Source organism: Perognathus longimembris, chromosome 14 (assembly GCF_023159225.1).
Source record: "Perognathus longimembris pacificus isolate PPM17 chromosome 14, ASM2315922v1, whole genome shotgun sequence".
Lineage (NCBI taxonomy): Eukaryota > Metazoa > Chordata > Mammalia > Rodentia > Heteromyidae > Perognathus > Perognathus longimembris.
In genome coordinates, this window is record NC_063174.1 from 43,469,364 (window position 1) to 43,484,915 (window position 15,552).

At 51.6% G+C, this 15,552-nt stretch overlaps 1 protein-coding gene across 1 annotated transcript in view; it reads left to right on the forward strand.

The window, feature by feature from the left end:
- Window positions 1-15,552, forward strand: part of Tmem63c (transmembrane protein 63C) — a 58,075-nt gene that overhangs the window by 29,884 nt on the left and 12,639 nt on the right. Inside the window, exons 5-13 of the mRNA XM_048362568.1 lie at window positions 32-113; window positions 3,428-3,465; window positions 6,803-6,945; window positions 9,034-9,082; window positions 10,731-10,839; window positions 12,938-13,011; window positions 14,158-14,238; window positions 14,356-14,479; window positions 15,397-15,530. Of these exons, the coding sequence (XP_048218525.1) occupies window positions 32-113; window positions 3,428-3,465; window positions 6,803-6,945; window positions 9,034-9,082; window positions 10,731-10,839; window positions 12,938-13,011; window positions 14,158-14,238; window positions 14,356-14,479; window positions 15,397-15,530 (834 nt within the window). The remainder of the gene's footprint in view (window positions 1-31; window positions 114-3,427; window positions 3,466-6,802; window positions 6,946-9,033; window positions 9,083-10,730; window positions 10,840-12,937; window positions 13,012-14,157; window positions 14,239-14,355; window positions 14,480-15,396; window positions 15,531-15,552) is intronic.

Consider the following 15,552-nt stretch of genomic DNA (forward strand, 5'->3'; position numbering starts at 1 on the left):
CTACCTCCCCACTGCCCTTCCTGGCTGGCAGCCTGACCTCGCTGATCTATGGGGAGCAGAGCGAGAAGTCGTCTCCCTCGGAGATTTCCTTGGAGATGGAGCGCAGGGACAAGGTGAGTGCTGGGAGCGGGGCTGGTGCACAGAGGGATCCTGACTCTGGAGTACAGAAAGGAGCAGGGATCTGCCAGCCGGGCTCCCCCGCTTCCCTCCGAGACTTCAAGCAAATTCCTCAGACTCCATTTCTCTACCTGGAAGACATTCTGACTTCTAGGCTGCCAACGAAGTTGAATAATACCTTGGATTTTCAAAATGAACTTCTCTTTTCAAATCCCTCATGCTTCCTACAGTCCCCAGACCTGCGCTCCCTCCTCCTTACCCCTCCCTGAGCTAAGGACTCCCCAACATTTCATGTAGAAGATTCCCACAGTCAGGCCAGGATTCCCTCGGCCCAGCCAGCGGGACCCCATGTTTGGCTTCCTTCTCTGTCATGAGGAATGCTGGGCCTCTGTTTCTTCATCCAGTGGCCGCGAGCACCTGTGTGCCACTGCTGGTTTGAGATCCAAAGATGGACCTCTTTGTGTCCCATAGCACTTCCTTCCAGCCCAGGGAGACAACGAGACATGCATGTAGGACAGTAATGAGCATCTGTCACTCAAAGGGGACAAGGAAGGTGCTGCATGGTAGGGGGTGGTCAGGGATGGCATTGGGCAGGAAGGGGGAAGGGAGGAAGAGAACTTCCAGTGCCCCATCTGAACCACACAGGGCCCGTGTCCATTGGTCCTGGCACAGCCAATCAGATGTGTTGAGCTCCATGCCCTCACCTCCGGGCCACCCACTCCCCAGCCTCCTCAAGTGCAGTATCCACTCCATCACCCTGTCAGCCCCAGGCCATCAGCAGTCCCTGCCACCAAGCCCAGTAGCTTCCCTCAGTCCTGTCTTACCTGATCTCTCACAGCCTCTGACCCGTAGACCACCCTTCCATCTCCAGCAGGAGCATCTATTTGGTTCTGTGATGTCTCACTCTCTGAGGTCGTCTTCTACCTCTACCCTTTTCAGCCTCCTCCCCACCCAGGGTCTCCCCACCTGCCCTAACTCCCTGCGTGCGCTCTCTCTCTCTCTCTCTATCTATCTATCTCTCTCCCCTAGCAAAAGCATTCACACTCAAATCTCAAATGTTATTCTTATACTGCTGCTTCCAACTGTATCCCTCCAGCTAAGGCTGAGGGCCTCCAGCCCCTCTTCTCTAATAGCCTTGTTTTCAAACACAGATTATTTCAAGGTAGGTACAGTGGCTCTTGCCTGTGATGCCCACCTCCTTGAGAGGCAGAGATCAGGAATGACTCAAGGTCAGCGGAGGCAAAAAGTTAACAAAGTCCCATGTTGAGCACGGTGGCTCACACTGTGTGAGCTCAGCTACCCAGGAGGCCATTGGTGGATTGTGGCTCAAGCTGGATCCAGGCAAAAAGCAAGATCTGATCTGAGAAAGAAACTACGATTATTAAAGGGCTGGTGGTGTGGCCCAAGTAGTAGAGTGCTTGCCTAATAAGCAAAAGGCCCTGAGCTAAAACTTCAATGCTGAAAAGGGAACTAATAGATCACCTCCATTTTGTGTGTGTGTGCCAGTCCTGGGACTTGAGCTCAGCGGCCGGGTGTTGTCCCTGAACTTTTTTGTTCAAGGCTAGCACTCTACCACTTGAGCTCTAATTCTGGCTTTTTGGTGGCAATTTGAAGATAAGAGTCTCACAACTCTCCTGCCTAGGCTGGCTTTAGATGGCAATCATCAGATCTCAGCCTCCTGAGTAGTTAGAATTACAGGTATGTGTCCCCAGCACTTAGCTAAGATCACTTTATTTTAAAAGAAGTCACCATATGAGACGGAGGGTAGAATTCTCTTGGGCCAGCAATGACCCAGCCCTTGGGAGACCTTAGCCAGGGCTATGTCCACAAAGAGTGCCCAACCAAGTTGTGCAGACACCATTGCCCCCATGTGGCAAGGGTGGGAAGGATGAGGGCCAAGAGAGGTCCAGGGCACTGGCTGCTGTCACTCAATCTCATCAGCTGAGCTGGCTCCTGGGTACTCATGCCCTTTCTCCGTGGTGCAGGAGGAGGAAGAGAGAATTGGAAGGGAGTGTCTGCCTCCAGGCTGCCTGTCAGCTGCTGAGTTTTCGGAGTGGTTTATGCCATCAGAGAGACTCGGGGTAGGAGGCATGATGGGTCCACACAGGCTCTTACATCTGTGCAACTTTCATTAATTACACTTCTCTACTTACAGCCCCTGCCCTGTCGTCTGTGGGTGCCCCGCACGTATTCTAGTTGGTGTCTTTACCAATCAATGTGTTGGATAGACCCAGGCAGCTGTCATGACAGGGGTAGAAATACATCCTTAGGAAAGTGTGTCTCCCAACGATGTGCCCCCTTAGTAAATTGTACCTGTTTCCCCAAGGTGAGCAGTAGAGAAGGGTTCTTCACATAGAGAAGGGCAGCAGAGCCTCCCAGCCCAATTGTTTTCTAGAAAGTCCTCCCTTCCTGTGGATGGCGCCATTGTGCCATCTTCCCCTCATTGCTCACTCCCTCCTGGGTTTCTGTCCTTTGGGCTCCCAGCACATGGCTGGGGGAATGGTGTTCCTGCACTGGACACCCACTGACTGGCCATTGCCACCGTCAGCCAACCAGATACTTTGCATTCGTTAACCTCTCCATCATTATGAGAAAATACCCGAGAACTCCAGCTTGAAAGAGGGGAGATTTATCATGGTGCATGGGATCAGAGGTGTCTGGGTTGTTGCCCTGGGCCTGAAGTGAGGCAGACACCTAGGGGAGGAGAGTGTGGTGGAGCCCAGCTGCTCACTACAGGGCAGCCAGGAAGTAGGGGAGAGGACAAGCTTAGTCTTCGTGTCCTCCTCCTTCCTCCAGCCAGTTCTACCTTCTGGTTCAGTGTGAACTCACCATTGGTTAGTCCATGGATGAAGTCAGCACCCTCTTGATTTAATCATCTCTCAATGGGAGCTGACCCTCAGCATGTAAGCCTCTTGGGGAGACTCTTCATGTCCATACAGACTTGGAAGATAGGTTTTATGCCAAGAGGGAACAAAGACTTCTGTTTCCTTTTTTTTTCTGCCCTTGTTGTTTGCTTTTAGAAACCCCCCTTCACCGATCCCCGTGGTTTCAGAAGTAGGTCTTCCTGGTTTGTGGAAATAGATTCATATGACTCAATTGGGCCAATCAAGAACCTCAGCATCACCTGAGGTTTTGTTAAACCTCTGGGATCTCAAATCTGGTAGCTTTCAGAGCCATGGCCATCACCCACATACCCTTCCTGGGCACTGCTGCAAATGCCCCCAGATGACTGTGGGGCTCTGTGGGGTCTCCAGAGGTAGGCTGAGCTGGCCAGGACTGATTCACTCATGGTTTTTCTCCTTTCTCCCAGGGCTTCTGTTCCTGGCTTTTCAACAGCATGACCATGAAGTAAGTGCCTTGCGCTCTGTCACCTTGTGGTGGGAGGATGAAGATAGGGAGTCTCTGGAGAGAGAAGCAGGGTCCCCCCGCCCCTCAGGATGACCAGCCTCAGATCTGTGCCCAGTGCAGTCAGAGAGTTCTTTCCTGTGTCATCACTGATGAATGGAACCTACACTGCCCCCTCTGTCTTTGGGGAAGGATGACATTTAAGAGTTGCATCATTGACTCCCATGCATGTCAAACCAGGAAAAGAAATCCTTTCTCTTGCTGTCCCCTGGTTTCAGTGCACAGCATTCATCATTCTTCTCAACAGGGAGCAAACACTTTGGGCACCAGAAGAGCAGACTTTCTCTCTCTACCCACAAATTACAGAGGGGGTAGCCTTGCCCATGTCCTCTTCTGGATTCCTGTGCCAAACCCAACTTCAGGACACCGCTTCTCTCCTGACTCCCCCAGCACCGCCAGAGGCTTCAGTGGAGTGGACATTTACCAGGATTCTACATCCTCAGTGTAGAATGGACAAGCATGTGCACACACAGAGATGCATGCACACTCACATACATGTGCACACACAGATGCATTCACACCTACATACACGTGCACACACAGCTCTGCTTTCCACATGCTCAGAACTGGGCGTGAGCCTGGACTCAGTTTCCTCCTCCCAAGTCAGTTCTGTCCTGTTTGTCCTTCAAACTCCTTTCCAGTGGCCTGAGGACTTCCACCCTTACCCCTATGATCAGCCCCTCAAGGGCTTTGCTGGGAGCCTTCTGCTTTGTCACAAGACCCTGCCCCCTAGAGTCACATGGCACTTCTGTTTTCCAGATCTACTGAAGGTCCTGGGACCTCAGAGGGCACAGGGAACCCTGAGTAGGTGTTGGGAATCCTGAGCAGAGCCTAAGACCAGTGGCTTCTGCTAGCAGGATCCCACAGAGCCTCCAGTATTTCCTGTCACTAGTCAGTCCCAAGGGAATGAAGCAGTTGCTCTGTGTGTGAGTCAAGAGTGGATCTCTCGACTCTTAGCCTCATGTGACCAAGGGAAAAGGAGACTTTTGTGTTTCTTGGGCTCCCTCTCTGGTTTTGCTCTGTTGATTTGTTAAACGTCCACAAGCTAGCACAGACACAACATCGTTAAGGGTCTTCTACAGATGCAACCCTCATCAACAGTTTCCAGGGAAGTTTAAAGCATTTAGTCATTTTGTAGTTTTAAAACAGCCAGTAAGGCATAGTGGTCTGTTTTTCACTACTGTAATGACATAACTGAGGATTGGTAATTTTAGAAGAGAAGAAATCTGTTTAGCTCACAGTTCTGGAAGTTCTGGGTCGTCAGCATAGCCTTGATCTATTTTCTGTTGCCAACAACACAACACCGTAGACTAGGTAAGTTACAAAGGAAAGAAATTTTTGGCTCACAGGGCAAGGGAGAACTCTATCCGGCAATCGTCTTCTTGCAAGTGAAGGCCCAAAGCTATGCAGGACACTACCTGGCAAAAGACAGGGAGTGTGCAAATGTGTGTGTGTGTGTGTGTGTGTGCGCGCGCGCATGCATGTGTATCCTGGGGACCTCTCAGAAAGCCACCAAGATTGGATCACAAGGATCTACTTTGATGACCCTATCTAATCCCCATCACTTCTCAAAGGCCCAGCCTCTAAAATTCACAGTCAGATTAAGCTTCTCCCTTCTTTATGCACCCAGATGAGAGCCCATTCCATTTCACAGGGGATAAAATACATTGAAGCCATAGCAGTCATGAATAAAAGCAGCACAGCAGCACACAATTACACACATACAATTGTTGAATCCATCTTACCAGGGATATCATAGACATCATCCTCTCATTCCCAAAGTTTCTCTATAAATGTATGTTGCTTTCACACTTTTAAATTGAAGTTTAGCGCATGCATGTGCACACACACATACAGAGGGACACAAATCACACAGAGTTCAGTTATCACAAGATAGAATCTCTGTGCCCACCCTCCAGGTCCAGAATTAGAACTTTGCCACCAGAGCCCCCTTCTCACTATCCCAGTGTTGTCCCCACTTCCTTGTCTCCACAGATAGCCTGTATTCTGACCTCTGACCTCCCTAACTCTATGGGTCAGTAGTGTTTATTTTTGAAGTTTATATATGGAATCATACTGTATGTAGTGTTTGTGCCTAGCATATCTTTCACTCAACATTGTGTGTATGAGATTCAGCTAGGAGTCACTCATTTTTAACACTGTAGAATAAATACTTCACTGTACAACTACATATGCATATATATCACAGTTCACTATACAATTACATATGCATATACATAAACAATTCTTGAGTCCAATCTACCTTTGATAGGCATCTATCCAGTCATGGATGTTACAGATAACACATCTACAAGAGTCTAACATGTCTCTGAATGCACCTGTCATGAATTTTTTTCCCCAGTCCTGGGGCTTGAACTCAGGGCCTAGGCACTATCCCTGAACTTCTTTTGCTCAAGGCTAGTGCTCTACCACTTGAGCCACAGCGCCACTTCGGGCTTTTTCTGTGTATGTGGTGCTGAGGAATTGAACCCAGGGCTTCATGCATGCTAGGCAAGCACTCTACCACTAAGCCACCTTCCCAGCCTTGTCATGCATTTCTGTAGGGTGGTAACCTCGCAGTGGAATCACTGGGTCATAGGAAGTGCATATATTCCATTTCAGTAGACAAAGCCAACTGTCCTTCAACATGGCGGAACAGCATCCACCCATACAGAGCTCTCAATGTTCCACACTCTCCTTCACTAACCTTTGGCATCGTCCAGCTTTCTCATGTTGGCCAGTCTGGTAGTATTGTACATGATCTCATTGTGGGTTTCAAGAATTCTTTTAGGAAGTAGAGCTGTGGCTCAAAATGATCATGCACTAGCCTTGAGCAAAAGAGCTCAGGTACAGTGGCCAGGCCTTGAGTTCAAACTCCATGGTCCCCACCCCCCCCCCCACCCGCCCAAAAAAAAAAATCCTTATAATTTAAGGAATCCGAATGAACCACTTTTTAAACGGGGTACATGTCACGCTCACTTAGAGCTCTGGCAGGTACCTGCAACCTGGTAAGCTCAGAAATGTGCCCAGAAGGAATGGAAGGCTGGCTGGTACCCACGGGTGGAGTTCATGAGCTCCTGTTCCTCCATTTGGTGCCTGGAACGTAGCTTCTCTCTTTAATCTACCTCTGAGTCCACTGAGATACACACATCACGCAGACTTGATGCCCGGAGAAGAAGGGTAATACTTCCCACAGAATGACAACTTGGGGGAAGGGGAGTCGTCCCGTGGAAGCTGTGGCTACACTCCTAGGGAATGTCCTTGCTTGTGTCTCCTCCAGGGATCAGGATCTGATTAACAAGTGTGGGGACGACGCGCGCATCTACATCATGTTCCAGCACCACCTCATCCTCTTCGTGTTCATCCTCTGCATCCCCTCTCTGGGCGTCATTTTGCCCATCAACTACACTGGAACTGTTCTGGGTAGGTAGTACTCAGTGGATCCCGGGCCTCAGCCACTAAACCTGGGAGGCAGCCTGAGAGGCTGGACAGAGCTAGGGATGTTCATGGGGGAGAGGGGCTAGAAATCTGAATGGAGACCTAATGCCTTGTTCTACCTAGGGTGTGGTGCATCGCTGAGACATAGTACCAGTTCAGTCTGGAATTGTTATATGCTCATAGAGCACCTGGCTAGGTATTTGTGGCTTGCTACAGGGGGTCCGTGAACTTGACTTCCGCTATACTGGCCCTGGTGGACACACCACTGTGAATGCAGTTCTCCTAGAACTGCCTTCTACCCATACCTGGTGTAACAGGCTTAGTTTTTTGAGCAAAATAGCACTGTGATGGAGGACCCATATCTTTTCCTCAGAAAACACTTTCATCCAAGCTAACACATGATTCAACCTCATCTTGGGCAAATCAGGCTTGCCAACTGCCTTAGGCATTGGGAGATAATGTCAAGTGCCTGGTGTTCAGTAGGTGCCAGAGACTAGCAGTGTAGTTCCCACAGAATCCCAGGACAGAGCTGTAGGGAGGCTGGATACCTGGGTAGTTCAATGGCACCCGAAGTTCCAGGGGGTCACCAGCTTTCCCTGGATCCCATCCTCTGCTGGAAGTGGGCCTGATGAAATCCGTGTAGCACACTGAGAATCTGGACCCGCACAATGAGGAACTCTGACTCCCGCCTTTCTGGATTCTCCTCCTGAGGGTGAATACATGGGCAGTGATCTCATCGTGCAGAGCCTTTAGACATGTTTCACACTACATGGATCGAACCTGCGCACGAACATCCATACTCCATTCAGATGAGGCGGAGTCCCATTTTCCGGACTTATAGGTTCTTGTGATTGTGGCCAGAGTTGTTCATCTGATCATTCTGACTGGAGAGCCCACTCTTTCCGCAAGCTTTACTGACCTCCTGCTCCAAATCAGCCTTGCCCTGGGGCTGCCCCACACTTGGTGTCATTTTACAGCCAAGATCTCCCATTGACACCCGCGAGGGGGGTCCTTCATCTTTAAAAAAATTGTTATTATAAAGGTGATATACAGATGGGTTACACTTACATAAGTCAGGTACTGAGTACATTTCTTTTGGGGCAATGTCAGCCCTTCCTTTGCTCTCTCCCAGTTTCCCCCCTCCCATCCCCATCCACATGTGGTATCACAGTGTCCAATGAGTACCACTGCTGCATTTGTTCACTCTTTGTCCCTCCGTTTCTGTGCCTCCTTTCCCCTCCCAAGGACAGATAACCTAACACACTAAACAAAAAAAAAAAAAGGAAAACAAAAACAGCAACAAAAGAAAACAAAAACCTCTTTTTTCCACTTGCTGGAGTTCATTTCTGTTGGGATCTGGACGATCCCTTTCTCCCCCCACGGGGAGAATGGTAACCACAAACTCTATGAAAGAGCACTCAGCCTGGCCCTCCGCCAGCGGAAGGCCAAAGGCGTGCTCACATGGGCAAGCGCTAAGTTGAGGACGGGTTGCTGAAGCTTCCCCTCCCCCCAGTCCCCCCACATGTTACCGAGGGCGGAGGCGAAAAGGAAGGCATCAGGGACACGCTGCGGTGGTGGGAAGCGTCTCAAAGACTTTAATATGGAAGGGCACTTATATAGAAGTAATGGCAGGAAAGAAAGGGGGCTGGCCAAAGGGCCAGTCATAGGCTAGGGATCACGTTCATCAAGTGACCTCACGAAACTTCCCTTTGTGGGCGGGACAACCCCATCATGGTGGCACCCACGTGTTCACCTCCCAAGGGGTGGAGGCCAGAAGGTGGGAGGGACTTCTATTGTCCCAAGGCTGGTGGAAGGGCAGCCTTTCCCAGGCCATAATATTCCCCAACAATTTCAATCAACATTGTTTCATATGATCAGATGCACATAGGCATTGTGCTTTTGTGTTCCTCTCCTCAGAATGGGAGGATGGTTTGGGTTGGGGACAAGCAAGGAGTAAGGACAGGGTAGACAAGCATCTGTAGAACTTGGGTGTTCCTTTAGGAGTTTTTAATTCAGGCATACTGTCCCAGCTCAAGGTTTGGAATATGTTTCTTTTTTTTTTCTCTCTTTCAGATTGGAATAGTCACTTTGCTCGGACCACCATTGTCAATGTCTCCACAGAGTAGGTACCTGATCGTCTTACCTCCTGTTCTACTGGCTGGGCATCTGCGGGGAGCATGGTCGCCTGTGTGTTATGCAAGGCTGCCTTCCCTGGAAACCCAGGCAGGCCCTGAGCAGGAGGCCAGAAGTTTATTCTTTTGTTGGGGCAGGACTGGGTACCTCCAGGTCCCCATCTGTCCTGACAGAACTACCCCAACTGGCCATTCCCATTTGCTTAGTATTTCCAGCTCTTCATCTCTCCCAAGAGGTAAAGACCCCTTTCCAAGGAGAGATTCCAGAGATTCAATCCCTGCCCACCCGTGGGTTCAAGTCAGCCCATATAAAAGTAACTTCTGATTCTCACCATGGAGGGTTCAAGAAACCATCTTCTGGCCTTGGATCTGGGTTAATGCATGGTCTCTGAGCTCTCCAGTGTCCTCCCTCCCCTTCCCCCAGTTCAGGAACCCAGGGGTTTATTTGGTTTTGGTGCCAAAATCAACCTGCACCAAGTACTGAGTCCAATGTGGCCTTTCTGTTCTGTGCAGAGGCCCACTGAGTGCCTTGGTCAGGCTTGGCTGACCTACACACAAAAGCAGTTCCCTCAGTTGTGTGTAGGGGGCGCTCTCTCTCCCTCTCTCTCCCTCCCTCTCCCTCTCTCTCTCTCTCTCTCTCTCTCTCTCTCTCTCTCTCTCTCTCTCTCTCTCTCTCTCTCTCTCCACCCACCCCCCCCCAAACACACACATTCTGCCTCTGCACTCCATATGCCTTTCGGTAGGTTTACCTGAATTCTAGGCACCTCTAGTTCTAGGTTGACCTAAGACTCTCAGAGCAGCAGACTGGGGTCATGTCATCCTATCCCTTCTCCTTTCACCCAACTCCTTCCCCAAGTGCTGTCAACCTTCACAGAGCTACCAGCACCTTCCCTAGGCCAGTTCTCCTATGCTTACACCTTCCCAAGAAGCAGATGCTAAGCTGGGAGCCTGTTGCTCACACCTTGATAATCCTAGCTATTCAGAAATCTGAGAGTGAAGGGATCACGGTTTGAGGCCAGCCCCAGCAGAAAAGTCTTTGAGACTCTATCTCAAAAAAGAAAACAAAAATCCAGCAAAAGGGGATGGAAGTATGGCTCAAAAGGTAAAGTGCCAACCTACCAAGTATGAGGTCCTGAGTTCAAATCACAGTCCCACAGATGAACATAGGGGCCTTCTGTGTACATCAGCCCATACTGGCGTGCTCTGGCCCACTCGTCCCTGTGGGTGGAGGGAGAGCCACGGAAGTTCCCTGCAAGGCTGTGGGAGGCTAGGGGAAAATGCTCTGCGGGAACATCGTCCCACCCTGGTCCTGGTGCAGGGAAATGTCCAGGAAGCCCTTCTTAGCTAGAGCCAGGCCCTGACCCCCCACTGCCTCCCCTTCCAAGGGGCCCTGAGAGTTGGGACTCCAAGTAGGATATCAGAGGGCCCTGAAGGCGAAAAGGGGTGCCGGGGCCACTGTGATGGGAAGGCAATCTAGGGCCGTGGTGAGGATGGAACTGGGGGTCTGGAGAAGCTCTAGAGAGGGTCTGAGGATGGATGATGGCCCAGGGTCCAGGTGCCTGGGGGTGGGGACACTGTGCAGCGGGCTCCGGGAGGCCCGCCGTGCAAGGAGGCCTCACCCCACCGCTCCCCCGGCAGGAGCACCCTTCTGTGGCTGCACAGCCTCTTCGCTTTCTTATACTTCCTCTCCAACTTCATCCTCATGGCGCACCACTGCTTGGGGTTTGTGCCCAGGAAGAACCTAAAGGTGAGTGAATGAAGCCCCCTCCCTCAGATGGGCATCCACCCCGGCCTGCTCCGTGGAGTAGCCTCACCTAAGGCAGAGGCAAGCTGCTCCTCGTAGCCCCGTGGGCAAATCACCCAATCACCCACCTTTCTCCCAGCACTGCCCTAGAGCTCAGCTCCAGAAGCACTGTGCCCTGGCTGGGAACCAGCTGCTGCCCGGCCAGCTCCTACGCCTGAATCTAAGCCTCCCGATCCCTCTCCAAGGGGCCCCTGGATCTCCTATCCACAGACGGAAAGACATCTTAGGAAAGACCAGTGGGGGAGCAGGGACATCGTGGGGGGAACATCAGGGAGCAGCTTATGGGGTGGGGAGGGAGGAACAACTGGAATTAACCCCGCCAGAGAACACCAGGGGTTGGTGTGGAACGTGAGCTCTAGAATTTTCCCGCAGTAGGAGAGCAGTAGGATTATTTTCCCCTGGACTTCCTGTCTGCATGGGCTGTGTTTGGGGACTTTAACCCCTTATCTATTTTTTATTGTTGTCGTTTGGCTATGGGATTTGAACTCAGGGCCTTACCCTTTACAGGCAGGTGTTCTGCTGTTGAGCCATACCTCTTGCCTTTTCTCCCACTGGTTATTTTTGATATTGTATCTCACTTTCGGCCCAGGCGTTCCTTTTTGGATCACATTGGATCTTATTTTTCTTCTTCCTGCTGTAGCTAGGATTGCAGTCGTGTGCCTCCACGCCCAACTTCCTCCACTGAGATGGAGTCTTGCAGACTTTTCTGCCCCAGACTGGCCTGGAACTGTGGTCCTCCCAATCTCAGCCTCCCACGTAGCTAGGATTACAGGCATGAGCCACTGGAGCCCTTTGCCCTTTGACCTACACATGCCTCCCAGGCCAGGAGAAAGCTCAGATGCCTTGGTGTTTGAGGCGCATTGAGGTCATTGTTCTGCAGGGGGCTTAGGTAGGCAGCAGCAAGAGCCATGTTACCACAGCAGCACCTGGAGCAAGGGTGGGGCTCTCGAGCAATGGGGGCTCTCTGGAGAAGGGCAGCTATGGGGATGGGTATCCTTGTCTCTCTGTCCTCAGTCCAGGTTCAGAAGGGTGGGACCTGCTATGTGAGTCCATGTAGCTGAAGCATGCCCTCTGAAGCTACCTCAAGTGCTTCACCCTGCCAGACATGGAGACTCGAGCATCCCTGACCAATCCCAAAGGGCCTGATTCATCTTTTCTTATTGCCACCAAGACCCCTATTTAAGCCTGTCATCTTGATGGCTCAGAAAGGCATTTCCCACCTACAGGGTAAAATAGGAATCCTGAGGGAGGGGCGTGTGTGTACCTTCTCTCGGCTTTTTATTACTATAACAAGTCACCTGAGCTAAAGAGAGAAAAGGTTTGCTATGGTTTTAGAGTTTTTAGTCCATGGTTAGTGGGCCCTATTGCCTTTAGATTTATGGTAAAGTTATGATAGTATCCTGCTTATGTCTTGGCATCTGGGAAGCTGAGAGGGACGGGGGAGAGGGGGAGGAGGAACAGGGAGAGAGGAGGACAGGAAGAAAGGAAGAGGAGGGGCCAAGGTCCCGTAATCCCCTTGGACAACATACCCCCAGTGATCTGAGAACTCCTGCCAAGCCCACCTCTCAAAGTTTCCACACTTCCCAAAGGTTCTGGCCTTTAATCATGGACTCTTGGAGGACAGTCCGAGATCGAACCTATAGACTCACCCCCAACTCCCCGATATTCAAGATCCCCTGACAGCGTGAAGCTTTATATCGCAGCCATCAGAAAAGCATTGTGGGACTCCACAGGCAGCAAGCAGCCATGAGCCACTCTTTCCAATCATGCGGCTGAGGTCCCCTACCCGGGCCTGGTCTGTGGCCTTCTGCCTTCACCTCAGCATCTGTGGCAGAGGCCACAGCCAGGGCACAGAGGATAAGAGAGGCACTGCCTGCTGATCTCAGGGCTGCAGGAAGGGGATAACTGGTTTCTTCACCAAGGTGGCCCTGGCCATCAGGCAGCCCAGCAGGAACAGAGGACTGCTCCCCCAGGGCTTCTGGGAATCTTTGGAGCTCCTGTCAGGCACAGAGTTCTTGCTCCATTTGCCCTCTCCACTTAGGTCACAAGAACACTCATGATCACCTATGTGCCCACGGAGATTCAAGACCCTGAGATTATCAGCAAGCATTTCCAGTAAGTGGAGTGGGAAGGCCAGTGTGCACCGCTGCCTCCCCATATCCCTGCCTGGGCCTGGGCCCTCCCGTGGGTATGAGTTGGAATGGGTTGATGGGGCTGGGATGGCCCTGTTGGTGGCTCTCCCTGGACTCAGCTCGGATGGAGAGGGCCCTCACGATGGAGCATGGCATGCTAGAGGAAGTGCTACTGGTTTCCCCTTTTCTTATGGCTTCAGCTACTAAGCCCAGAGAGCTCTGTCCCACAGCATTTGAGACACAGTTGTCTGTGTGTGTGTGTGTGTGTGTGTGTGTTACATGTGAGCATGTGTGTGTGCATGTACCCATACTTGAGCTTGAATTCAGGACCTGGGAGCTGACTCTTAGCTTTTCCGCTCCAGGCTGGCATGCTTTACCACTTGAGCCACACCTCCACTTGTGGCTTCGTATGCCATGGTTGATTGGAAATGAGCCTCATAGACTTCCCTGCCTGGGTTGACTTTGAGCTTTCATCCTCCTGGGTAGCTAGGATTACAGGAGTGAGCCACTGATAACTGGCCTGAAACATTGCATTTTTTTTTTTTGGTGGGGGGAAGCCTTGTGGGGCTTGAAATCAGTGCCTGAGCACTGTCCCTGAGCTTTTTCCACTTTGAGCCACAGGGCCACTTCCAGTTTTCTGGTGGTTAATTGGAAATAAGAGTCTCACAGACTTCCCTGCCTGGGATGGATCTGAACCATGATCCTTACTTCTTAGCCTTCTGAGTAGCTAGGATTACAGATGTGAGCCACCTGCTCCTGACAGACATAGTGTCTTGCGAGCCCTTCAGTGTCTCTAAGCTCCTAGCCCCAGAGACACTATCCACAGAGCCCATTCTCTCTCAGTAGCAGCTCTTTCCTAGCCTCCCCCAACCTTCTGCCCAGTGGTGGCAGCCTGCCCCAGGCCCTGTTCTAAGCCATCCAAAAAGGATGTAGCAAGTCTCAGATGAGCCAGGTTTAAGTTCTGAAGGTAGTTCGGCCTTTGGAACAAAGGATGCTCCCATCCTGACAGTTGGGAGCCCCAGGTAGCAGAGCTCCTCGGCCCTGCAGACTGTCACACCAGGCGGGGGTGGGAACAGCAACCCCCCCCCAGTCCCACAGGCCAGCTCAGCATCCATGTTTGTGGCTGCAGGGAGGCCTATCCAGGGTGCGTGGTCACCAGAGTCCACTTCTGCTACGATGTCAGGACCCTCATCGACTTGGACGATCAGAGGTAAGGCCACAGCAGGGCCTCTCCACATCCAGGGTGAGGAAGAGTGGGAGGACAGGGCTCTGCTGGCTCCTGACCAGAAGATCCTCCCCTCCACCCTCCACCCCTCACTGCGGATAGGCGCCATGCCATGCGGGGCCGGCTCTACTATACTGCCAAGGCCAAGAAGAGTGGGAAGATAATGATTAGGATCCATCCCTGCTCCCGCCTCTGCTTCTGCAAGTGCTGGACCTGCTTCAAAGAGGTAAATAGCAGGGGTGTTGGGGGTGGCCAAGAAGGGCTGGGGCTCTAGGGTTCCAGGCTGGTTCCTTACCTGCACCCTTGGGCCCAGAACCCATCCAGGTCTGCCCAGATCTCTAGCAACCTGCTTCTTACTCCCTCTCCACCATGTTCTGTGCCCCTGTCGAGTTGCTAAAACCTTTCTTTTCTTTATCTGTGTGTGTGTGTGTGTGTGTGTGCGCGCGCATGCGCGTGCTGGTACTGGCACTTGAACACAGGACCTGGACACTGTCCGTTAGCTTTTTTGACCAAGGTTCATGCTCTTCCATTTGAACCGCAGCTCCACTTCCGGCTTTCTGCTGGTTAATTGGTGTTAATAAGAGTTTCACAGAGTTTCTTGCCGGAGCTGGCTTCAAACTGAGGTCCTCAGATTTCAACCTCCTGGGTAGCTAGGATTGCAGGAGTGAGCCACTGGCGCTCTTGGCTCTCCCTCCAGCACAACCCAGAGAGACTTACTTTTGTCTCTCTCCCAGTCCTGGACAGATGGACCAACGGCTTCCAAAGTGATAGAGCAGGAACAGACAAAGGCAACAGACTCTACTTTATTCCCCACCCCTGTGGCTAAAAAGGGTCTCAGCACTTAAACTCTTACTGTAAGACTAGGCTACATTCTCACCAGGCCAGAAGAATGGTTGCTGTCCTCTCTTGACAATGCTATACATTCTGTCGTCTTTCTGGGGTCCATCCAAGTCTTGTGGGTGGGCCATTCTGCCTTCTCTGTGCCTCTGTGTCCCCAGATCAGAATTTTACAAGGTGAACTTCAGAGTCAGCCTTTTGCAGGTCGAGAGCTGGCAGATAAGTGCATGGACAGGGCCCTGGGATCCAGCAAGCTCTTCCTAGGGTTCCAGACTCTCCTGCTCTGAGGGTCTCCTCTCGCCCCAGGTAGATGCAGAGCAGTATTACAGTGAGCTGGAGGAGCAGCTGACAGACGAGTTTAATGCCGAGCTCAACCGCATTAGCCTGAAGCGTCTGGACCTGATCTTTGTCACCTTCCAGGACTCCAACATGGCGAAGCGGTGAGTGCAGGGTGGGCCTCCC